A 25,636-nucleotide genomic window follows, 5' to 3' on the forward strand; every position below is an offset into this window, starting at 1 on the left:
GTAAAGTCCAAGTTGAGGGGGGTTTCTTTGTGGATGGTAAGTTCCTCCAGAAGCTTCTGTTTGTGGATGATTTTGTGCTTTTAGCAGAACCTCTTGGATGAAATCTGTAATCGCTCAAAACAGTTTGGTCTCACCAACCACATAATAAAAACCAAGTGGATATACACATGTACATATATATATATATATCCATACATTCATGTAGACATACATGCATATGTATATAGGTGTATTTGTAAATACACAAATACTTATGTATATAGGTGTGCATATCTATATCTATATGCAATTATATGTATATATTTGTTTGCATAAGTATACATGTGAATACAAGGAGAAAATGGGCAGCCAGATGGCCCAGTGGATAGAGTGCTCAGGATATATTCCTGGAGAACTCAGGAAGGCTCCACTGTCTGAGTTCAAATCTGACCTTAGACACTTATTAGCTTTATGACCCTGGACAAGTTACTTCACCCTGATTGTCTCAGTTTCCTTAACTGTAATATGACTTGGAGAAGAAATAGCAAACCACTCTGGTCTCTTTGCCAACAAAACCCCCAAATGAGTGACAAAGATTTGGATGTAATTGAAATGAGTCAACATAGACAGTTGGACAACCAAAGTGCATCACTGATACTTTCATGATATCAAGAGAAAGCTAAGAAGGCCTATGGAACATTTGGTAGCTCCCACAAGTTGAATTTATGGGACTACAAGGATAAGAGTTGCATAAGATGTATGTGGGAGGATGTTACCATTTAAAAAACCCAATATGCATATTTGGAGGGAACTTCCAAAGTGATGAGATCAGAGATCTGTTTGAGTATTTGGATCCAATTTGTTTTGTGCTTTGGAGTTATGAAGCCAATAGCTGAAACTATTTAGATTGGTTCTAAATAATTCAAGTACAAGTCTTAACCAATATTATAAAGAAAAACTCCCAATGCAGCCATGGCAACTTAGTAGGTTCTTAAGGATAATTAAATATGGGACCTAAATACTGGTCATTACAGAATTATGGTAGAGGCTCTATTTAATAAAATCATAGATTTTAGAGCTATTAGGGCTTTAGAGATCATTTATTCCTACCTCTTCATTTATAGAAGAGGGCCTTGAGACCTATATTTCTCCAATACTGGGAAGACTGGCTAGCTTCAGCTATCACACCTTCCACACCATTCCCTGATTCCTCTCAGCTTTGTATTTTTAAGTATTTATTATATTCTGCTCAGTATGATAGCTCTTTTTATAGCTGTTTTATTTTCCTGTTTAGATAACAAATTTTTGAGATGTTATGAAAAATGTTTTATTCACCTTTATGCTCCCCCCTCCCTTCAGTAGTGCCCTTCCACTTAATAAATATTTATTAAATTGGATGCTAGGGTGAGTATAGGCATGAGGAAGCTTCATTTGATAGATCTGATGGTGGTGATACCTTTAGAGAAATGATGTGCATTCAGTTTAGAAACATATTTGTAATGCTGTCATTTTATAGGAGCGGGTGCATCACAAATCACAGCTGGGAAAAAATCTCCTTGTGAACCAACCCAAGAGTATTCTTTCACATGCATTGGATAAAATTATCATCAAAAAGCGCAATAAATACAATCTGTATTCAACCAGGTGAAAGGACTTAATCCAAAATTCCTAAGACCTCACATTCAATTAGTATGAACTCAGAGGTGTTTTTAAAGACATTGAGGTCTACATATCCATTCTTTGGGGTAAAATTTAGTATAATTAAATAAATACTCAAATATTCATTTGATCTAAGCATCTGGTTTGACCTCACAGAAGGATAGAAAGTGTCCTTCACCTCTAACAATTGCTAGCATCTCTGTTTTCTATCTAGGCACACAATAGCTTCCCTTTGTCTTGAAGTATACAGAAAGAAAATCTACCAATTTAATGTAGTTTCATTGCTTGTTTATTTTAGTGGGTTCTTTCTGTTATGCTTCAAGTTGGAATGTCATCAAAATCAATTTGGGGCCCACCACCCAAGTAACCTCAACTTCAAAGTGAAATTATTTGTCATCCTTTTAGATAATTTTCCTCACATGGAAACCATTTACCTTAGCAAGCACCTTCTCAGTCCCATTATGACAAAAGTGAAAGTATTTGTGATGTTTGTAATATAAAGATCTAGAAATTCAATTTTCCCCATCTTTAACTTTGAAATTGAGAAGTAATGATTTAAAGTCCCCGAAGGAAAGGAGCTATTTAGCTCTGCCTTTATGATTGACATGAACAACATTTCCTCCTCTTCTAGACATCAATATTTCTGCCATCTCCACACACATGATTATGTGGTGGCTTTTAAATTTTATTTATTCTATTTTCATCCTTTGAAGACTTTGGTTCTTGATGATCAGAGTTTGGCAGTGGAATGAGTTCAGTATCTGAAATCAGGAGCACCAGATTTGACCTTGACTTTGATGTTTGATCTTAGCAAACTATTTCTCTTTTCTTCTTAGTTTGTTCACCTGTTAAGTGTGTTTGTTCATGTGTATGTGTGTGTGTGTATGTGTGTGTGTGTGTGTGTGTGAGATAATACTCATGCAACCTGTTTCATAGTCTGTTGTGAGGAAAGTACTTTATAAATTTTAAAGTGTTACATATATATGAGCTGTTTATCTGGTTTTGATCAGTTTATGAGCTGTTTAAATATTTGACAGAAATGAAAACTAGGTATTTCATATTACCTTAGGAGGGAAGGAAATAAACATTTATTAAGCCCCTACTCTGTGCAAGTTACTATCTTAAGCACCTTCTAAATAATACAATTTGAATCTCACAATAACTTTGAGAGAAGGAACAATTACTCACATTTTACAGTTGAGGAAACTGATTTGGATAGATTAAGTGACTTGCCCAGGGTCACAGGAGGCTGAATTTTAACTCAGATATTCCTAACTGCAGGCTCAATGGTCTATCCACTACACTACTTGGGTTTCTCCATTATCATGATTGGGCAGAGGAAGCCAAAATATTGACTTTCAGGAGTATTTTAAAACACTTTTTTGGGGGAAACAGTGAAAATGAGCTTCTCCTGAAATCAAAACTAACATGAGTACATTTGAGATTTTCTTCATAGAAGTCAGGAAAAATATCATTTTTATTTTATAACCAATGGAAATATAGCATCCAGACATTTGTAAAAGTTAAGTTTCAGTTGGAGATCTATGATGAATTTGAATCTATTTATTAAAGCACTTTTTCTTTCATGCTGCTTCTTCATTTCTTAAACATTAATCCTCTACGAAAGCATAAATATATTAAATGCTATCATAGTCACATATGAAACACATCAATATATGTATACACATACAAAATAATAGATACTTGAAATATATGAAAACATTTTTAGCATGTATATTATATGAAAATATAAATTTTTAAAAATGTGGTATGTATACATATAGACTTTGTATATACCTAAGCTTTGCATATGTATGGTCTAAGATTACTTCTGCTCTTTGATACTGACTCTTCTATCCTAGTTCAACTATTGTTTCAGAAACCCCTTTTTCTTCTTATTACAACCCCCATCTGGAGCAAGTATCCCTAAGGATTTTTTTTAAAACTGAAAAGGAAATGGTTGAAACTGTGGTGAAGAAACCACTTTCAACCTCTCCTCTCCCCTCCCCAACTCAACCTTGCCCACAAGCCTTTCCCCCGTTCTATGAAAATCATAAACTATAAACCATAGGCTGATTGGAGAAGACCAAAAAAGACTGGTAATCTTTGTCCCACTTCCTCTCAGCAAAAAAAAAAAAATCACCTCTTGTTCACTCTCTGGTCTCTCTGCTGGTGTCTTCTGCTTTTTTCTTGATTTGTATATAGTAAATGATGGTGTTTATAAGTAGATAGGGGGCTCATTTCAGAGTTCCCTTTACTATAGCCATATATGGGGAGATAGGCTATAATAGAGAAACCAGGTGGTGATTTTTTCCTGAGAAAAGAGAGACCAATGTTACAAGCCTTGTTTAGCTGTCTCTGGTCAATACAGCCTTTATGATTTACAAAGAACAAAAGAAGACTGTGATTAAAAAGCAATATTTTCCATTTAAAAAAACAAGGTAAAATCAGTTGTTTTAGGATAATATTTTACTGAGCAGCTTGATTGAATGCCTCATTTGGAATCTGGATTTCTCATCTTCTTAAGTTCAAATCAGGCCTCAGATGCTTATTAGCTGTATGACCCTGGGCAAGTCACTTAACCCTAGTTACTTCAGTTCCTCATATGTAAAATGAACTGGAAAAGGAAATATCAAACCACTACAGTATCTCTGCCAAGAAAATCCCATGAAGAGATGGGCGTAATTGAAGTGTTGAACAAAAATGTCAAAATGACATTGAATTATTGTTTAATGTTATGGTGATTGAATAATGTTTTAAAAAGAAAACATTTTTTTCCCAAAATGAATGCTAAATGTTTAGACCAGCAGAAAACTGGCCTAGGAAAACTAGGACCACAGAAAGAATTTCTTGATAAAAGAATGTCTTATGACCTGAAGAATAAGGTCATTGAAATTGTCTTATGTGATGATATAGATATTTTGAAGTGATATGAAGTATTTACTAAATAATATGAATAAATGGTCTGAACCCTTTTCCTTCCTAAGGATAATCACCTCTATATGCATCCTTGGTCCTGTTTTTTTTTCTAGTTAGATTAGTCCACTCTCATATCTTTACCTTCCTTTACCTTCCCTAGTGCCTACAAACATACCAAATCTCTCAACCTTTAAAACAATCTAAAACAAAACAATAGAGCTTTCATTTTAATCAAATATATATATATATATATATATGATATATTTTTATATATCTTGGACTGACCCTGCATATGAACAATGACTTGGGTGCAGAACTAAATAGAAGAGCAGTCTGGATTGCCTTTTGAAAGCTAAAAAATGATACTAATTACAGATTTTTCTCTCAGCAATAGTCAGAGAACAATGGAGAAATGCACTGTAGTTGTGACAATTGTAATGCCTTAGAGATAGGAAATTATGAAGTAGAGTTAAGAAACTGTTCAGATCTGGACTTTAGCTGTTATTAGTGTAGGAGAAACTTGATGTTCTCACTGAGGAACTTCCATCAATTTATACTGGCATCTTTTCTGTAACATTATGGGCCTTAGAGAATTTCCTGGGACAGTGAAAGTTAAGTAATTTTCTTTCCCTATGTGGCAGAGGTGAGGTTTAAGCTAGAGTCTTCCTGATTCTGAGGCTAGCTTTGCATTTATGAGTCATACTTTGAAGTAAAAGATGTCACAAAATACATGCATGAATGAAAAAGATGAGATTGTTAGGTAAGGAAAAGTCCATCTGCTTCATCAACATCTTTTCAATGTGAAGGCAAAGCAAGAATCCCATCCCATTGAAAAGACCCTGCTGTGAAAAATTAGAAGCTAACATGGATGAGACTCATATAGGATAGGCAGGCATGGATAGTCTGTGATTTGCACCACTGGAAAAATGAATAACCACATTGGTAAGAGCATAGATCCATTTGAATATTTGAAAGTTATGTATGATATGTTTTATTTTAAATGTATATTTTTATGTTTTTGAATAATGTGGCTATATTTACTGCATATTATAATGTCATTATGTAATACAGTTAGAATTACCAATAAAATATGATATGTTAATTTTTAATGTTTAACATGATGTTAGTGGTTGTTAGGGACTATTGTGTGTGGGAGCACTGTAAACTATCATCACTTGGTGTACTTGAGCACCAGAGCCTTATTATACTAAGTGCCACAGGAGTGGGAAGGGATTAGGTACTGGGAAGGATATTTAAACACTTGTATTCTGGTTGAATATGTGGAGTACTTTGGGATCTTGGAGAACTTGTCATCCTTGTCTCCTACCCCTCCAACCCCTCCATGTTCACCTGGGAAAGATTGAGAGAGTCCAGAAAGGGACTCAATGTATGATGTCTGGAAAGGGACTCAACAAGTTGTGTTATCTTGAAACTGTTTAAACATACCAAATGTAATTTACCAGGACTGCAATTCTAATAGGAGAAGAATGTACAAAGGCAAAAAGAAAAAAATAGGCTATAATTTGTTGTTGGATGAAAGTGGAATGAGTGCCTTTTCAGTTTTCTCCAATAAGCTCAATCCTTGTGATTTGCAAAGAGCAGAGGAATATGATGGAGAAGGGGATGATATTGAAAGCAGTTTCCTCATAACACTTATGCTCAGCTCCTGTTCCAACTGAAGAAATAGAGCTCTGAAAATATATATTCCTCTCAACTGAGCTGGTGTGTGTGCATATGATAACAACTAAGAACAAAAATGGATTTCTGACCATAAGTTAGATGAGAGCTGAACTGAATGAATCAGACAGAGGAGAAGTAGAGGACATAAGAATTAAAGGAGCAGATGTGAACTTAGCTTGGTCATCTAGTTTTTATATGGCAACTTGACTTGGGGAAGTGGTTCATTACCATTGGCTGAAAGAGTTTTAACCATGTGCTTGATGAAAAAAAGGCTTTGATAAACACAATGCCATCAACTCTACCTTTGCTCTCTCTAACCTCCAACCAAGATAGTGGACAGAGTAGAGGGGGATGTGGATAGTTGAAGAGAAGTAAAATCAAGCTATCCAGAAGAAAATAATAATGAGTGATGCCTGTTGGGGATCAGGGTTATTAGAAAGTATTTTGAAAATTGCTTCATGTGCAGGCTCTATAGGATGAGAGCAGAGAGTGATGTATCTTTCTGACTACATGTGTTCCCTGTGAATAGCCTGCTCATGTGTGTTCTCCATGCATGCATTTTCCTATACATGTCTACTCTGCTAGGGATAGTTGTATTTGTGGGAGAATAAATTCCAAGTTCAAATGGGGAAAATTTTGTTGTTATTTTTGACTATTTTTTCTTCCTTCTGAATATGCTGTCTCTCCTATTAGAATATAAGCTCCTTGAGAGCAGGAACTGTTTCTTTTTATGTTCTCAGAGCTTAGCACAATGTTTTGCACATAGTTAGAATTTAATACATATTTTATTCATTCATTGATGCTTCCATTTCATTAAATGCCTTGTTTTGAACTATATATCTTCTATCTGATCATTGAGAGTATACACATAGGTGGAGACTTCTGATCTATAGTTTAAAAAGGGTTCTGACGTACAAAGTATTTAGAATCTGAGTTAGCTATTAGGGAGCTCTCAGGTCTACATACATATGTGTATACTATATATATATATGTATATATACATATATACATATATATATATATAAAATGTAGTTGCTTATAAAGAAGTATCCTCTATTATAACATTTTTTAATTTTAAGATACTTTGAAAGTCAATGAACACTTTAATCCAGGCTTCAAATAGCTACATGCCCACCCATCAAAGTGAAAAACAATTTTTTTCTAAGCAAGCAATATGTAATTTTCAGTTTTTTATATACTGTTTTCTATATCTATAATTTCTTTTCCTTCTTCAGTTCTTATTCCTTGACTTTTTCCAACCCTTTTCAAAACTTAGCTTCCTCTCATAAACCAACGTTATTGAGTTCACTTAATTGTCATCTCCTATACCCTCTCTCAACAAGATATACATATGTAGTATATATGTTCCTCTGTAATGTGCTCTTTAGTTGCTTCATCTGTGGATATAATTCCCTCACTCTGATGGATTTATGAAGGCTGTGGAGGTCAATCTCTTTTTTTCTTTTAATTTTTTTTTAGGTTTTTACAAGGCAAATGGGGTTAAGTGGCTTGCCCAAGGTCATACAGCTAGGTAATTATTAAGTGTCTGAGGTCCGATTTGAAGTACTCCCTGACTCCAGGGCCAGTGCTCTATCCATTGCACCACCTAGCCACCCTCTGGAGGTCAATCTCTTGCAGATTTTAAGCAGAAAAAAGCCACAAAGATGTTTTGTGAACAATTTGTCTGGTTGTCTAAGGACCAGCCTAACCAAATTTAGAGAGATTCAGTATCAGAAGTTTGAGTGGGAGGTAATAGGTCTATTTGTTATATTAGACATGTTGTTCAGTCATATCTGACTGACTCTTTGTGATCTCATTTGAGTTTGTTTGTTTTGTAAAGATAGTGGAGTGTTTGGGCATTTTCTTCTTTAACTCATTTTACAGATAAGAAAACTGAGGCAAACAGAGTTAAATGACTTACCCAGGATCACAGTAAGTGTCTGAGACCAGATTTGAACTTGGGAGATGAGTCTTCCTGACTTTAAGCCTGTCAGTATCCACTGTACCATCTAACTGCCCCATTTTTGATCATGGTAGCTCATGAAGCTGTCTGTTAGTATAGAGGCCTCTAATCTGCACTGGTGGAGAATATCCCTATATTGTTGTAATTAATCATTGAAATGTATTTCTATATAAATGTCCATTAATTGTATTATGTAAGGGTATCTTCTCTCCTGCTGGAATCTAACCTAATGATCAGATGATGTATTACAACTACAATTACCAATGCTTCACACCCAATAGGAATTAAATATTACCTGACTGACAATTTAATACCTAGGGGGAAATAGGCTAGTTAGAAAAAAATGTGGGTTTTTGGTTGTTCTTAATTGTAAAGGCTCATTTAATTAAGTTGTTTGGGAGTTCAGTTCACCAAGCTATATCCTTGCACTCATGGTGAAGATGAGCTGGCCATGTGATGGAAAGGAATATATCAAGATGTCAAAACATCTGCTGTATATTTAAATGAGGAAAAGCAACTGTCCTTGAGAAAGGTAGGAGAAATGTTCATAGGAGACTCCAAGGACCTATTTGAACTAATGTGACACAAATGTGTTAGTGGAGATGTGACAACAGTGGAGACAAGCTGTGATGACGTGAAGTTAGGTAACCCTTGGGAAAATTTGTCTCTATTTCTCAAATTTAAATATGGTTAGCATCATTTTTCTGTTATCTCATTAAGCCACTGAAGATTTATTATAAAAAAGGAGGAAAAGAGGAAATATAGAACTATTGAGTCTGCTGACAGATCATATTCCCTCTAGGCAAGCATGATTACAACTATTGTATTTTTGACATTACCTTATATGCTATTAATTACAAATATATTACTTTTGAATTAACAACAAAATTCTTATGGTGGAACAAATACCAAAAAACCATCAGATTTTGAATGTCACAAATTTAGCAGATATGTTCAGATATGCCTAGGACAAGCTTCTCCTTGTGATACCTTGGCTAATGAAAGGTATTAATGGATGAACAAAAATTTAAGTACTCTCTATGTGGGGGGCTAGGTGATGCAATGGATAGAGCACCGGCCCTGGAGTCAGGAGTACCTGAGTTCAAATCTGGTCTCAGACACTTAATAATTACCTAGCTGTGTGGCCTTGGGTAAGCCACTTAACCCCATTGCCTTGCAAAAACCTAAAAAAAAAGTACTCTCTATGCATTAAGCACTGGTATACAAGTAAAAAAAATGATACAATCATTCTCAAAGAGGGAAAGAAACATATAGTACTCTGGACAGCTGGAAAGATCAGGCTTAGCCACAAGGTAGAATCAACAGGTCAGAAGGGCAACAGGTCACCTGTCAATTCCCAGTCATTAGATGGTGGAGTAATAGAAGAGATGCTAAGGTCCATTTTACCTTACCCAGAAGGATTCTAGTTAGTGACTCCCTGCTTGTCTAAACCATGTGAGAATCAATATGAATTTTACGTTATTTTGGCACTTTCCAGGGTAGCATTTTGCTATGAATTCCAAATGTTACCCTAATGGGGTCTCTTTTTATTGGCATGAACTTAATTCATGGTTAGTTCATTTTCCCCAGTGCATAAACACTTGAACAATATACCCTTGAGTTTGATCTTTACAAAGGGATGGTGAAAGAGGAGATCAGAAAGGAGAGAGGCTGTACATAGATTTAGTTTCTTGGAGTTCTCTCCATGCATCCAGGGGACCAGATGGCCCTTGGGATGACATGAAACAAAGACAGCAAAGGAGTTTCTGGGCCAAATGGAGAAGTTCCTTAACTATGCCAGAGCCTCGTTCAAGCGGGGAACTGAAGGATCTGGAACTGAGAAGCAGTTACAGAGACATGAAAGAAAAAGCAACTCTGAATCTTGTCACACTGGTAATATAAAACTTGTAGCCTGGGCCAAATCATAAAAGGTGGAGATAGGGGTGGTAGTGATGGAAATCAATGGTGTAAGAATTCTGTCTTCTTTCTACACTTAGATGAGGCTCAACCCTCGGTTTGTACTACAAATCTGTAAAAACTCTAAAATCTCTAAAATACTGTAAAAACTCCAGGGAAGTGGACCTCACCATCGTAGGGTAGAATCGGTTGACTTTCTAACACCTATTAATTCTTTACTGTTGCAGAGGAGGATAATACTACAGTCAGGAGAACTAAAAAAGTATCCTTGAAGGCAAAGCAACTAGAATGGGAAAGGGAATTAGTTTAACTATGGGTTCAGAGAAACATCCTTTTTATTTTCTGATTAGTGAAATAATACCCATCCTATTCCCAATATTTTGTTAGTTTGCATGCTTGCATGAGAACTGTTATCCCTTTTCCTTTTGTGGTGGAAGCTTAGATTTGAGCCAAATGTTGATATTTCCACGAGAAACTGGGTTGAGATACAAATTATAGACATTTACTTATGGGGACAGTCTCCATGATTGAATCCAGTCTAGTTTTGTTAAATGAGTCCTGGGTATTGTAAAGAAGAAAGAGAAATTTCCAGAAATGTTGAGGGAGCATAAGACCAAATGATCATGGAAAAATATTACTTTATCTGGAACCCTCCCCACCCTTTTCCAGCTTCCATTTGTATATCTTCCCCCATCAGACTGTAAGGTTCTTATTGGCCAGAACAGTTTTTATTTTTTTAAATTTTATTTGTATTCCCACAATGTATTAACACAGTGAAAGACTCATTGTAGGCACTTAATAAATGTTTATTGAATTGAATTGATTTGAAGTAAGAGAATTTCTCTTTTCATTTTTCTCCCTATAATTCACTAAAAAAGAAAAAATAACTGAAACACCTTGGTAAATTTAATATTCAACTTTCTGTATAACCTACCTGCTTATAATACCATTCTTTTGGATTAGTCAAAGAGGGAAGGTGGGGGAAGGAAATGACTGGATAACAGGGAGCTGATAAGTAACTTCATAGAAAGCTATGACAATTGTCCTTTAGGCTGTAATGAAGAAATTGCTGAGTTAGGCATTGCTAATTGGTCACTTTAGGACTAGAAAGTGTGGTGCGGTGGATAGAATATTTGACATGGAGTCAGAGGTCTGAGATCCAAATCTACAACTTACTATGTTCACTGTCTCAGTTTCTTACATGTCAAATGTAGATGTTTGATTAAATAAAGTTAAATAAGAGTTTAAATAAATAAGGTTAAATAATTGAAGGTTTGATTCAATAATTCTAAATCCTGTTGTGCTTTGCTTTGGCATGCATTTCTCCTCTCCTAGGATTGTCACAAAAAGACAGTATATAGGAAACTTCTGATCCTGAGTGGACAGGCATTAGCTAGCACTGTTGATCACCCTCTCCTCCTAGATACTCTCTCCTCTCTGGGATGTTGTGACCCTGATCTTTCTGTGTCCCTTCTTACCCATCTGACTACTCTTTCTCAGTCTCGCCTCTTCTTGCTCGTTATCCTTCTTATACTCCCTGAGTATACCCCAATGTTCAGTCCTGGGTCCTCTTTTATTCTGTCTCTTGATAACCTCATTAGCTCCCATGAGTTTAATTATCTTTTTTTCAGGTGATTCTTGGATCTACAAATCCAGACTTAATCTTTCTCTTGAGTTCCACTTAATGTCTATTGGATTCTATAAAGCTGAATGTTCTGGAGAAAACTCAAGCTTAACATGTCAAAACAGAGCCCCTCCCTTATCCTCCTTCCTTCCTTCCACCAAAATTTCCTATTTTTTTTTTTTTTTTAGTTTTTGCAAGGCAATGAGGTTAAGTGGCTTGCCCAAGGTCACCAGCTAGGTAATTATTAAGTGTCTGAGGCTGGATTTGAACTCAGATACTCCTGATTCCAAGGCCAGTGTTCTATCCACTTTGCCATCTAGCCACCCCCAAAAGTTCCCTATTTCTGTTGAGCCCAGTACCATTCTCTTAGGTGAATAACCTTGGTGTTTTTCTCACTCCCTCCAAGGACTGTTATGAGGATTAAATGAGATAATACTTGTAAATTACTCAGTGATCATTAAATAAATGCTTATTCCCTTCCCTTTCTCCACATGATCAAATTCAATCAATTATTATTCCTGCCCCATAACATCTCTGCATCCATCTCCTTTTTTATTCAATATCCATTACCTTAATTTAGACCCACTTTACCATTCATCTGAAATGTTGCTATGGTCTTCTAATTGGTCCTCCTGCATCAAATCCTTGCATTTGCTGTAACTATTTCATCAGTTTACTGGTGGATCTTCTGCCTCGACTTCCCCCACAGTAATCCATTCTCCATTGAGCTACAAAAGTAATTTTATTAAAGCACTGGTCTGACCATGTCATCCCTTACTCACTTAAACTCCAATGACTCCCAGTCATCTCTCAGATCAAATGTAAAACCCTCTGTATTCAAAAAACCTTAAAACTTAACCCTCCCTTACTTCTGCAGGCTTCTTAATTCCTTAACAGATCATCTTTGACCTAGTGATACTTGTCTCCTTGCTGTTCTGTCTCTCAGGTCTTGGTCACTTTCTCTGGATGTTCTTCCTACCTGAAATGTTCTACTTCCTGCTTTCTTTTATTTTGTTATATCATAACTAAAACTCCATCTTCTAGGGGAAACTCTTCCCTCAAATTCCTCTCAAGTTTAAATTTTCTATTTATCATGTCTATAGCTTTTTTGTATACATTTGCTTTTTTTTTCTCCCCTCCTGGACTCTAAGCTATTTGAGGGCAGGTTTATCTTTTGCTTCTTTTGGTATCTAGCACAGTGCTGGATACAAGTAAGATGCTTAGTAAGTGCTAATTGACTGATTTTAATTCACCTTCCCCATTGCAACCAAAGTGATTTTACTTAATGGCACATTTGATCATACTCCTTTTCTCATTATACTACAGTGGTTCCCTATTGCCTCTAGGATAAACTTTAAACTCTGATTTTGAAAGCTCTTTACAACCTGGCCCCCAAACTATATTTCTAGCTTCATTACTACCTCTCTTTACATGTTCTAAGGTCCAGTCAAACTGACTTTCTCTTTGTCCTGCATGCATAGCATTCCATCTTTCTGTCTTTGTTCTGAACCTCAATCATGCCTGGAATGTACTCTCCTCATCTTTGCCTCAAAGGAATTCCTCACTTTCTTCAAGAATCCATTTACCCACTAATCCATTCATGATCCTTCCAAATTCTGGTTCTCTCTCTTTCTCAATATTTTGTATTTAATAATAATTATCATGATCATAATTAGCATCTAAATAGCACTTTTAGGTTTTCAAAACACTTAGCAAATATTAGGTCATTTTATCTTCACAACTCTATGGTTTATGGATGAGGGAAGCAAGGCAGATGGGTTAAGTGGTTTATGATTTACCTTTTATTTATTCTGCACTATTTATATATGTCCTTTATCTTTTTACATATGTAAGGCTCTTGGTAGAAGTATTTTTTTTTGTTTTCATATCTCCAGAGTTTAGTACAGTGCCTGGTTCAACAACTTAATAAACCTTTAAGAAATGTTTGTTGATTGATTTCCTATGATTTTTGACCTCAAAAATCACTGTCAATGAGAAACTTGAGTGCTCAAGTGGTCAGACTGACAAGGGAGAAAAACAGCTCCTTAGTGAGTTGATATTGGCCAACATCCATGTTGACCAGGACCTCTCCCTGCTTATCAGAGCATCTGGGTAGGAAAAAACAGAGGATGGAGCAGACATCATCCTTTCTTTTCTTCAGTCCTAGAAATGGAGAAGCTGCTTTCAGTTCACCTATCTGACCTTTCACTTCCCATTTTCCTTCTGATCAGGTGGGAATAAATGTGTGTGTGTAACATGCAAGCAAACCTCAAAATTATTTGTGCCCTCCTGAGTCAAAGGGAGATTTATTACCTTAAATGCTTCCTCTACTTTCTATGTTATTTTAAATTAATATTAAATAATTAGAATATTGTTCTCCAGTAATCCTTTTAGGGCTTCTATGAACATCTCTAAGATCCAGATTACAGTCAAGTTAAGGAATGATGAATAAATGTGAGTGATTAAAGAAAAGAAGAAACTAGATGGAGATTTTGAGGAGTCAAAATTGGTCATTATTTTAGGCAATAGGGAAAAAGGAATATTCATTAGAGATGTGGTGCTTTGGGCTTTGGAGTGAAGCTGAAAATTGGTATCAAAACCACATTCCAAACTAAAAAGAGCTCTCTAAAGTATAGTTAAATAATAAAGAAGATTTTGATGCTAAAAAGAATTGGGAAATTGCTTGTCTGTGGATGCTATATTTTTTATCATGTTATGAAAGATTCTAGACTATTTAGCAACATTCTTTAAAAACCAAAAACAATTGCATTACAAGGAGTCCACGAATCATCCCTCAACCATATATAAGAATGTAAGGCAGATGAATTTGTCTCTTTTTTCAAAGTTAGACTAGAATTCTGGATTTTGAAGAGCTTTGTGGGTTGTCCAGATTGAATCTCTCTCTTTACCTAAAGTAGGTACAATTCAGAATTTTGCAATTTTGAAGAGTTTTGTGGATTGTATGGATGTATGTATGGATAACCTTAATTGAGGAATATCATCATCATCATCTTCCTCCTCATTCTCATCTCTATTCTTAACAGCAAGATTACTGAGAGCATGCTATGATAGGTATCAGATGAGTCTATCAAACAACCCTACTTAAAAATAATGAGTTTAATGATGTGATAATACCTCTATTGAACCAATAGATTAATCTAGAACATTAGACAAGAGGTCCTAGAAAGCCATTAAATGGAGTGATTCTCCATAGGAAGTGTGTGGGTATTAGTTGAAGAAACTTGGTCACATGCTATGAGTTTTGTGTAAAACAGCAAATCGGGTCAGATTTCAAATGATTTCGGTGATGAACAAGGAGAGGGAAGTTCTGGTCAAACCCCTCACAAGAATCACTAGGGCAGGAGAGTGGAACCTCAGTCTCTTCTCTTGACCAGAAGAGGACCTTGTGAACTTTGGAGGGCAAGATGTTTTGGCTTTTTTCCATTGGTGAGCTAGCAGTGAGAGTGGTATTTCGTTCTAGGAGCTGAGGATGAACTAGGAACACTGAGGATAAGCAGATTAACAACTCCACGAGGACAGGAAAAACTGGATAGCATCTAAGGGGAACTTGATAAGGATCCCACAAAGGGGGAAGGGAATGAATCTCATCTACTGGGATTTATGTTTTATCTCATGTGCTTTCTAGGTTTAAGCCCATTGATCTCTAATGACACAGTGTGTCATACTCGTGTGGGCATGTCTTGTATCAGCTTTTCTTATTATTCTACTGTATTAATATCCCTTTCTAAAAAATAATTATGTCTGATGAATTGATATCAATTGATCATGAAGTAGGGAGGTGGGGGGGAAGGAGAGCACCCTCTGCAAACTTTGACCCTGCATGAGTAAAAGTTCTCTAGAACCCTGAAGGAGAGAAGTACCAATTACAATCAGAGGACCCAGTCTTCCAGTTTCAGTGTGAGTTGATCCAGAGTCCATGCTGTAGCACATGGGACAGAATTTTAATGCTCTTCGTGGAACACTAGTCCTTTCCTAAAGTAACACTGCTGTAGTTCCCTGACTTAATCAGTACAGGCTCATTCAGGTGAAGGTCTGTAAACCAGTTGGAGGTTCCAACCAAAGAACTCTAAAGGTTTCTGGATCTGAATAATTAGTCACATTAGACACAATCACTCACAAGACACATTCCAAATGAAATAAAGAATCAGAGTTGGATTTGGAAGTAACCTCAAAGACTAGCAACCTAGACCCGTACCTGAACAAAAATCTCCTTTTTAATATCTCTGACAAATGACCATCCAGCCTTTCTTTAAAAACCTCCGTTATTGAAGAACCCATTACCTTTTGAGAAAACTCATTCTTCTTTCAGGCAAATCTAATTGTTGGGGACCTTCTACTGTCATCTACCCTGGGCCAAAATTCCCTTAATTTTCCTCTTAGCAATTTATACCCATTTCTTTTCCTTCTAATCTCTGGGGCCCCCTAAAGAAAAATCCTTTTCTGAAGGAAAAAAAAAACTTTTCTGAACATCAGCTCTTCTAAAATGTGAAGACAGTTATTATGTCTTCTCTGAGTCTTCTCTACTCTAGATTAAACTTCCACTATTTTCTTTAAAAATTAAAATCTTTTTTTATTTACATGTCTATGATTTAAAAATTTTTAGTGCATAATATGCTGTCAAATGAAATCAGAACCTATGAATGGGATTGAGAGTTGAATCAATATATTTCACTGAAATAATATATTTCTGAAAGAAGTGAAAGTTGTAGCAATTTAAATGTAGTATTTTAAAGTAAGTGTGTGTGTGTGTGTGTGTGTGTGTGTGTGTGAGAGAGAGAGAGAGAGAGAGAGAGAGAGAGAGAGAGAGAGAGAACTATAAACTTTTATGAAGATTTAGTAAACCAACTAGCATGGTAGACCATGTTAAAAGGAGACTTCTCCCCTCCTACTGGGGAGTGTGAACTCAAGTGATTAGATTGGAACCAAAAAATAGATTCCTATTTTTGAGAGGTGTGGGCTTTGAGTATTTATTTTGGGGGAAAATGAAAAATGATTGCAGTTTGGAGAAAATAACAGAACAATCTGTTTCCTTGCCAACTGTGCTATAGAGCAATTTAAAAATATTAAAGTGCTTTACATATTTCCTAATCACTCAAGTCCTGAAATGATTATGGCTCCCAGCATTCTCCATGATTCAGACCACTGGAGCCCTTCATATCTTTCGGGAAGAGGTTTAACCTTGAAAGCAGCAGCATGGCTTCAGAAGGCACATCTCAATGCAGCAGGGATAAACAGTTTAATTACAGCAAGGCTGAAACAAGCACCAGGTGTTTCTGGAAAAGCATTAATGGGCCAACTCTACGTCACAAAACATCTCAGATTTAGTTCTTGCTTTGCCTCCAAACAAGCCAAAAATCCAAAGAGAAATTTAGATCTTGTAAGCCACATTGACAGAGATATGCAGAATGGCATTTCAGATGCTATTTAAATTGGGCATACATTAACACCTTGCTTTGTTCTCAAGAATGGATTTTGGGAATAACAGGAAGAAGACAAAGGTAGCAAAAACCTCGACTTTTTTTTTTTTGGAAAGGTGGGAAGAGAAGGGAGAGTTCAAGGCAATGTCCTAATACTCAGAAGAGTATTCACAACCTTGATTATAATAGAAAAGGGATGAATTCAACTGTTCTTCATTTTTCTCCCATCATCCTATTAGCATCTGAGAAACTGATGAAGATTGTATGGTGTAGTAGAAAGAGAATCAGAATACTTGAATTCAAATCCTGCCTCTGACATTTTTTTATCCATGTAATTATATTCTGGACTCTGGAATCTCAAGTCATTTCTTTTTCCTGAACCAAATTTCCTTTAAATATAAAATGAAGATATTGGATATATATTGGGACATAATTGGTCTCAGGTTCCTTTTAGTTTGAGTTCTATGAGCTCATGGCTTATGACAAAGTGACTCTCCAGGGAATGCAAGTGCAAAGACTACTAGAATCAGGGAACATGGATTCAAATCCATTATTAGGTAGTGCAGTGATCAAAGTCCTAGACACTGAGTTAGGAAGACCTATGTTCACATCTAGCCTCAGATACTTACTAGCTGTAACCCTGGGCCAGTCATTTAACCTCTGTCCACCTCTGTTTCCACATCTATAAAGTGAGGCTAATAACTGCAGGCACTTATCAAGGTCATTGTGTGGAGTAAATGAGATCTTTTTTGTAAAGCACTTTGCAAATCTTAGAGTGCTTTATAATTCAAGTCATTATCTTAAATTTATAATTTGCCAGTTATTAAATAGCTAATAATTTAATTAATGATAATATTGGGCAAGTCACTTAACCTCTTAATTACTCTAGACTATTTCCACACCTGTAAAATGAGATGATTTCTAAGTTAACCTTTTAGCACTAATTTTATGATCCTAAGAGGCTAAACCATCTTAATCTGCCCTCTAGAAAAAGTTATTACCAAGACAACAATAACATTATATGATGACTACTATTCACTATTTAATAATTCATCTCATCCATTTAGGAGACAAAAGGCCTGACATTTTTTCCCGAGTTTTGTATTCACATTTTTTTTTTTTGCTGTGATGGATGTATGTTCAGGTATCATTACCTGATGACATTGATGAATTATGATCTGCACTGATGGATGGAATTCTGACATTGATGAGATCACAGAGCACTGGCATATATATATATATATATATATATATATATATATATATAAGTGTTACTACATTGGTGTCCTTGAGATATTAAAAAAAACAAGAGAAAAGCCTCTGACATGTTGTTGGAAGTTATACCTTCTCCAGAGAATTTAAAGAAAGATTCCCACAGGAAGAGAAGCCTTATAAATTCCAATTGAGTATCAAGGGGATAAATATTCCAAATTAATTTTTTCTTTTAAAAAAATGAAAACAAAAAAATTGCCCTAATGTATTAAACTCTTACTATAGAAGGGTTATGATCTATATAAGTGGTGGTGGGGTCACCCCGCACTACTAAAAATCACAGATTCATCGAAATTACAAAGCACAGAGTAGATTCTTATTTACATTAAACTGCCTTTTGAAACCTAAGAAAGAAGAAATAGGGAAACTTTCTATCCTTTCTCCATCAAGACAAACTTTATTTAAGACAAGAATTAGGGGAATGAGTTAGCACATTGTCCACAGTTATTACTAATAATACAAGTGAGCAGGGAAAAATCATTCCAAGGCCAAAGGAATGGTTTTCAAGAAGGAACAAGGAGCTAGGGTCCCCTGGGAAAGACCAGATTAGGATACCATGATATGATACGACAACATAACCATGAATAAGAATTTTGTGAATAGATGATTTTTATTGTTTGCTTTGTGCTAAGGAAATTTGAAAAACAATCTTGATATTTACCTTCAGCAAGTGGGTCAAGGGTATGAATCATGAGCTGGAAGATGCTGTTCCTCATCAGACTATTATGCAGAGAAGCAGAGCTACCACCTCGCTGGAGCCGTGGCTTAGTCTGAATGGAGAGACAAGGAAAGAATCTAGTCAACAGAAGACAGCTGTACCACCATGTATTTTATCCCTATGAGAAAATTAGTAATAGGATTGTAGATTTAGGGATTGAAAGAACCTTAAATGTCATTGTGTCCAATTATATTTATATGGGAAAACTGAGGACCAGAAATGAGAAAGGGAAGGAAAAGAAAGGAATAAGCATGTATATAGTGTCTATTATATGCCAGATCTATACAAAACTTTGAAAATCTCATTTGAGCCTCACAAAACCCTGTAAGGTAGATGCTGCTATTTCCACCATTTTTACAGTTGAGGAAACTGAGACAGTCGAAATTTATGTTTGACTTGCCCAGGGCCACGTAGCTAGTAAGTATTTGCAGATCAGATTTGAACTTGGGTCTTCCTGACTCTAGGCTCAGTGTTCTATTCCCTAACTGCCTCTGCAAGTAGACTTACCCAGGGTCTGAGGTAAGATTTGAACCAAGTCTTTTCTAACTCCAATTCCAGTCATCTAAACTGCTAAAAACCACTAACTGCACTTCCTCTGAATTAATTATAACTTCTAATCCACTCCTCTGGCTTGTGCCTAGCACATAGTAGGAACCTGATAAATGTTTATTGATTGCTTGATTGGACTGGTGGTTGCTTGTCTCTACCACATGTCCATATGATCTTATTTTAAATATTGTCCAAGTGTTTTCCAATGCCAAAGTGGAAGAAGGACTTCCCCTTTGGTTGGAAACACAAGCCTCAAAATGTCAAGGTATATTTGGAGAATTTCTGCTGAAGCCTAAGATTTCTTCAAAACTCAGTTCAAAAACCACTTAGCAGATGAGGCCTTCCTTGATTTGCTGAGCTCCTGGCTCCTCTCCTCCAAAATTACTTTTTGATTTACTTGGTATGTACTTATACTCTTTACTTGTTTTATCCTTCAGTTGAATATAAATTCCTTGCAGGAAAAGACTTTCATTCTGACACATAATGGGGATTTTATATATGCTTGTTGATTGATTGAATCCTATGGGATTTAACTTTACACAGAGTGCATTAAATGGGGGCCAGGAAGCAGTGTGGTACCATGGAGAAAACTCTGGCTCTGGAATCACAGGCTGTAGTTCAAAAGTTGCCTCCAGTACTTACTCCCTATGCGATGGTGGGCAAGGAATCTCACTGAACCTCAGTTTCCTCTTCTATAAAATGAAAAGGTAGGACTCAATGACCTCTAAGGTCTTTTATAGTTATAGATTTCATTAAATAATATTACTTAATGATTAGTCAATAGAATTTATTAAGAGCCTAGGATGTCAGGCACATTCAAAATAGAGGCAAAAAACAAATCTCTGCTCTCAAGGAGCTTACAATCTAATTGAGGAAACAACAAGCAAATATGTGCAAACAAGCTCTATACAGAACAAATAGGAAACAATGAACAGATGGAAGGAATGAGAATTAAGAGGGACTGGAAAAAAAATTCAGGATAAAAGGAAAGAATTAATGAATTAAAGAAATAGCATTCCAAATTGTTTTCCTTTTCCTTTAAAAAATAAAAGTTACAAAGTTTATTGCTCCTAAGTCCTTAATAAAATCTTATTTTCTGTGCCATACTCATCCCTTATCTTTTTTGGTACTTTTGTACTATATTACAGAAATCTTTTTGTCATTGTAATAAATTGTAATTGTAATTATTGTTTTGTAGCAAATAAGAGCTTATTGTAATAAAAAAGAAAGGAATAGCTATCTAAGGTCAAATTTATACAGCAAAAATCCAAAATAAAGTAGCAATTTACATTTTATCTGACTTTTGGAAGAAGTTTGATGTAACTATTGCCAGGTGAAAATAAAGCACTTTCTCCAAGCTTTCCCACATTCTACATCCTTTGTAGCTTTACTTATATGAAATGTCATTACATCAAACTCTGCAGGATACCCAAACACTTTCTATATAGTGGAATTTTATAATAATGGTTATATTGCTGGAAACAACATTTGCAGATTTCACAGTCTAGAGAGGAAAGAGGTTTCTTAGTGGTGAAATATCAAGTGAAAACAAATGTTTTGAACACACCAGGAAAAACTAGAAGGTGTCACTTACATGTATCCATTTCTACTCTATGTTCCCTTATATACTTTTGAGTCTTTTCTTGTATTAATTGGTTTTATTAGATTTTTTTAAATTAAGAGAGTTTAAAAAAAAGAAAAAATTAAGATAGTTGGAAGGCTGTCTGAGGCTAAATAAAATAAATGTGAAGATCCTCCCCTTCAGGCCTATTTTACAAATATCTCTTTATATAAAGAGTTGCTTGTTACTTGGATAGGGCCTGGAAAGACTATTTTTTGCATTTTGTGAGAAAAAGATCAACAACTGACAAAATAAACTTAACTAGGGGCGGCTAGGTGGTGCAGTGAATAGAGCACCGGCCTTGGAGTCAGGAGTACCTGGATTCAAATCTGACCTCAGACACTTAATAATTACCTAGCTGTGTGGCCTTGGGCAAGCCACTTAACTCCATTGCCTTGCAAAAAACTAAAAAAAAGAAAAAGAAAAAGAAAAAACTAAAAAACAAAATAAACTTCACTAGAAGGACATAGGTAGAGCTATCTCATACAGAACTGTTCCCTCTAAATTTATAATCTTGTTTTAGTTCCTTTTTATTATAGAACTCAGTAACATACATTTAAACACTGATAGCTTCAAAAAAAGGAAACAATCCTGAGTAGGAAACATGTAAATAGCACTGACTTGATTCCCCCAATGTTCTCTTCTAATCTGATCAATAAAAACTACCTATCCAAAAAATGCTTGCATATCCTGAGAGGCGGAAGGCAGATTGCTTTCTTTTGCATCAGATGGAAAGTAGAAGGGATGGATCCCAGAACAATCCCTAAATACCAGCACTAAACTCCTGGGACTTGTTTAGGAAGTATTTTGTTATTTCAATTCCCAAGAAATTCAAGCCAAACAAAAGTGAAGATGACAACTTTCTTGAAACCTAGTAGCTTGAATAATTTGTCAGTTTGTGTTGGAATGCAATTATCTCTAATTGTAGAGCATCTTATGAAAACCTACTAGCAGATTAAAATTTCTAAATATCCAAGGGTAGGGATAATTTGTCATGCCCATCAATTCCCTCTTTCCTCCCACTCTCCCACCCCAACTCCCCATTCTTTGTAGGAAGACGTGCAGATATAAATGCAGGCATTGCTTCCTACCGTTAGATTTTGTTCATCCTTATCCTTGGCAGTAGAAGACTACAAAAGAGGAAAAGGCAAAACCAAACAGAAAGACAAGTCAATAGTTTATCCTGTGACATGTTTCCATTCAAACACTAGTTACAAGAGAAACTGATGTGGTAATTTTTGCATTTTTGATTCTTAGGATGAGATTGAGTAGTAGAATTAAAATATATCTAATAGGGTGTGCTGTCGAACAATATCAGGAAGACTCAAGTCTGATCTCGTCTGCCACTTATGAAACCCTAGGCAAGTCACTAATTCTTTTTCAGTCTGTTTCTTCTTTGGTAAAATAGAGAAAGTTACAACACTTACTTCACAGGATTATTGTGAGAATGGAAAAAAAAGAAAATATATGTAAAGCACTTTGCAAACCTTAAAGTATTATACAAATTTTTAGCTACTATTACTATTAAAAGATACTTTTTTTTCCAGAAAAAGAATTAGGAAAATACCATGATCAGAGAGTTTGATGGGTGAATGGCATATTCTCCATGTTAACTTGCTGACACTTAAGTGTGATAAATCTTTTTTTTGGGGGGAACTAATATTGAATTTCAGAGATTTTAATTATGTCCATCACATCGAGTAACACAGAAGGTGGTGTGGTAATATACTGGTTAACATATTGTACTTGTTATCAACTAGGGTACTAGGTAAGTCACTTTCTATTTCGCAGACTCACTTTCTTTAATTGTACAGTGAGAATAATAATAGCAAATATCACAAGCATTGTTATATGGATCAAATGATATGACATAAAAGTGCTTTGCAAAGTGCTATAAGAATGCTACAATTATTATTATTTCTGTAGGATCCTCACTGCTTGTAATTTTTAGTTTGTAGTTTGTAATAGAGGTCATGATGTCCCTAACAAAAGGTTTAGAACATAATTGGTGATTTGAAACATGGCTTGAAATATTAGATCAGGTTATCTGGATATCATCATTTTGAAGACGTCAGTATTTGCATTTCCTTTATACAAATGGATAAAATTAACCTGAGATAACTTTTCATGATGAAAGTCACATTCTAAGTTAGACTTAGAGCAAATAGAATTCAATTTCAGTTGCTTCCTGTACTAAAGCTTCTCATGTTAAAAATGGACTTTTCTGTTAAGTGGGAAAAGCTGAACAGAACATACTCTGAGTATGAACCCTCCCTACCATATGAGAAAATTAGCCTCAAATAGAAGGGTATTGAAATTGTACCACCAAAATGGCACATTGGTATGGGGCTTGGCTCCCCAAGCTAAATTCATTTTCTGTTCTCTCAGAAGTCGTGAAAATGAAAATGCTGTGACTGATAGACTGTGTTTGCCATGGAGCAAAGCAAGGCAGGATGCCATCAATTTTTTATTTTGAGGATTAGGACCCATTCCATATGGTTTTTGAAGTTTTCTAGCCTGAACTTGTGCTTGTGGATAAATTAATCCACTTTTGCATTTTATCCAGGAAAAAAGTGATAGCAACCATTTTATTTCCTACATAGGTTGGCAAACTGGTATGTAATTGGAATTGGGCAAACTGGGAATAATCTGAAATCTTCTGTAGGCAAAGAAGGACTTTGAGAACTTCTTGAGCACCGTAGCAATAGGTGAAAAGGGTTTCCAGCAAGCAGGCTTGATGTTACCCTTTTGCCAAAGGTGATTTCTAAACTTGAGCAAATATTTAGACTTTTTGTGTATTTTGGGACTGAATATTACAGATTTTTTAAATTTATATTTTATTTTTCTGATTATGTGCTATGAAAGTTTTTCAAAATTCATCCACATGCATATTATGTTACATAATTTCTTTCCACCCTGCCTTCCCACTGCCCTCCCCTCAGCAGTGAACAATTTGATGAACATTGTACATGTACATTTGTGTTTAACATGTTTATATTCTAGTCCTTTTCTGTATGAGGAATTAGAACCAAGGGAAAAGAAAGAAAACCATGGGATAGGGAGGAAACACACAGCAATTTTTAAAAAGTGAACATAATGTTCGTTCAGATTCTGTAGTTTTTTTCCCCTTTGTCTGGATGTGGATAGCATTGTCCATAAGGTCTCCCAGAGTTGCCTTAGCTCTCTGAACTTCTGGGAAGAGTTATATCCATCAAAGTTGATTTAACTCACAATGTTGTTAATGTGTGCAATGTTCTCTTGGTTCTGCACCCTTTGCTCAATATCAGTTCCTGATATTACAGATTTTTGGACTGGTGTTTTATGTTCTTACTGGACAACCTTAGGAAATAAATACATTTTTTCCCCTAAAAGCTACTTAAGACTGACTGACTATTATAATTCTCAAATGATAATCTTGGAACTAAAGTATACCAGGGTTCAATCTGCTGACATTAGAGAATCACTAACTCTTCAGGATTTATCTTCTTGAACCCTGAGGGGAATGTAGTATTGTTCCAGGATCTGAAACTTGAATGCAAGAGTGGAAGTTTGCATAAAGATCCTTAGAGCTTATATAGGCTATATGTGGGTAGTCTATATTTCTTAGTACCACAGTATTTTGGTAAAATTATATACAGCAACAAGTACGACATCTCTTTCTTGAACCCTTTAAGTTCAGGGATTTTTCTCTTTGATTTACCAAAAAAACCGAAGCCATAGTGGCATAGTGACTGAAGTTTTTGACTTGCAGTCAGGAAAATGTCTCAGACATTTGCTAGCTGTGTGATATTATGAGATCTCTGACTCTCTGTTTCTCAACTATAAAACAGAATAATAATAACACCCACCCCAAAGAGTTATGGTACTTGTAACCTCAAATAAGTTAATATATATAGAGAGGGTTTTGCAAATCTCAAAGCACTATATCAATACTAGCTGTTATTATTATTATTATTGGTATTATTGTTATTATTATTATTAAATACACATGCAGGAAAATGTCACTGATAACCAAACTATGATCAAAAAGTTACGACTGGAAAAGAATTTCCATAGATTCTAAACTTTTGCTCTGTAAGTCGTCACATAAACCTGTTCTCTTTGATCCAAGGTTCTTTTATTGCCTCCCTCCAAACATAAGCCAGAACCATTCTCTGGGGAAATTATCCAGTATGGTAAACTCAGCCTTTTTGACACACATGGAGATTAACTGCCAGAGCTTATTTTTCACTTAACAAATTTACACCTTGTGATATAAATGAAAGACAAATAATTATTAGGTAGTATAGTTATTGTG

General features: G+C 35.5%; 1 protein-coding gene across 9 annotated transcripts in view; it reads right to left on the bottom strand.

The window, feature by feature from the left end:
- Window positions 1–25,636, bottom strand: part of SLC24A2 (solute carrier family 24 member 2) — a 305,116-nt gene that overhangs the window by 133,486 nt on the left and 145,994 nt on the right. For all 9 annotated transcript variants that reach the window (XR_012471199.1, XM_074199519.1, XM_074199518.1 and 6 more), the window contains exon 3: window positions 19,113–19,221. Coding sequence is in view for 8 of the 9 variants with exons in the window: in XM_074199519.1 (XP_074055620.1) it covers window positions 19,113–19,221 (109 nt within the window). In the remaining variant the exon portion in view is untranslated. The remainder of the gene's footprint in view (window positions 1–19,112; window positions 19,222–25,636) is intronic.

This window comes from Macrotis lagotis, chromosome X, assembly GCF_037893015.1.
Source record: "Macrotis lagotis isolate mMagLag1 chromosome X, bilby.v1.9.chrom.fasta, whole genome shotgun sequence".
Lineage (NCBI taxonomy): Eukaryota > Metazoa > Chordata > Mammalia > Peramelemorphia > Peramelidae > Macrotis > Macrotis lagotis.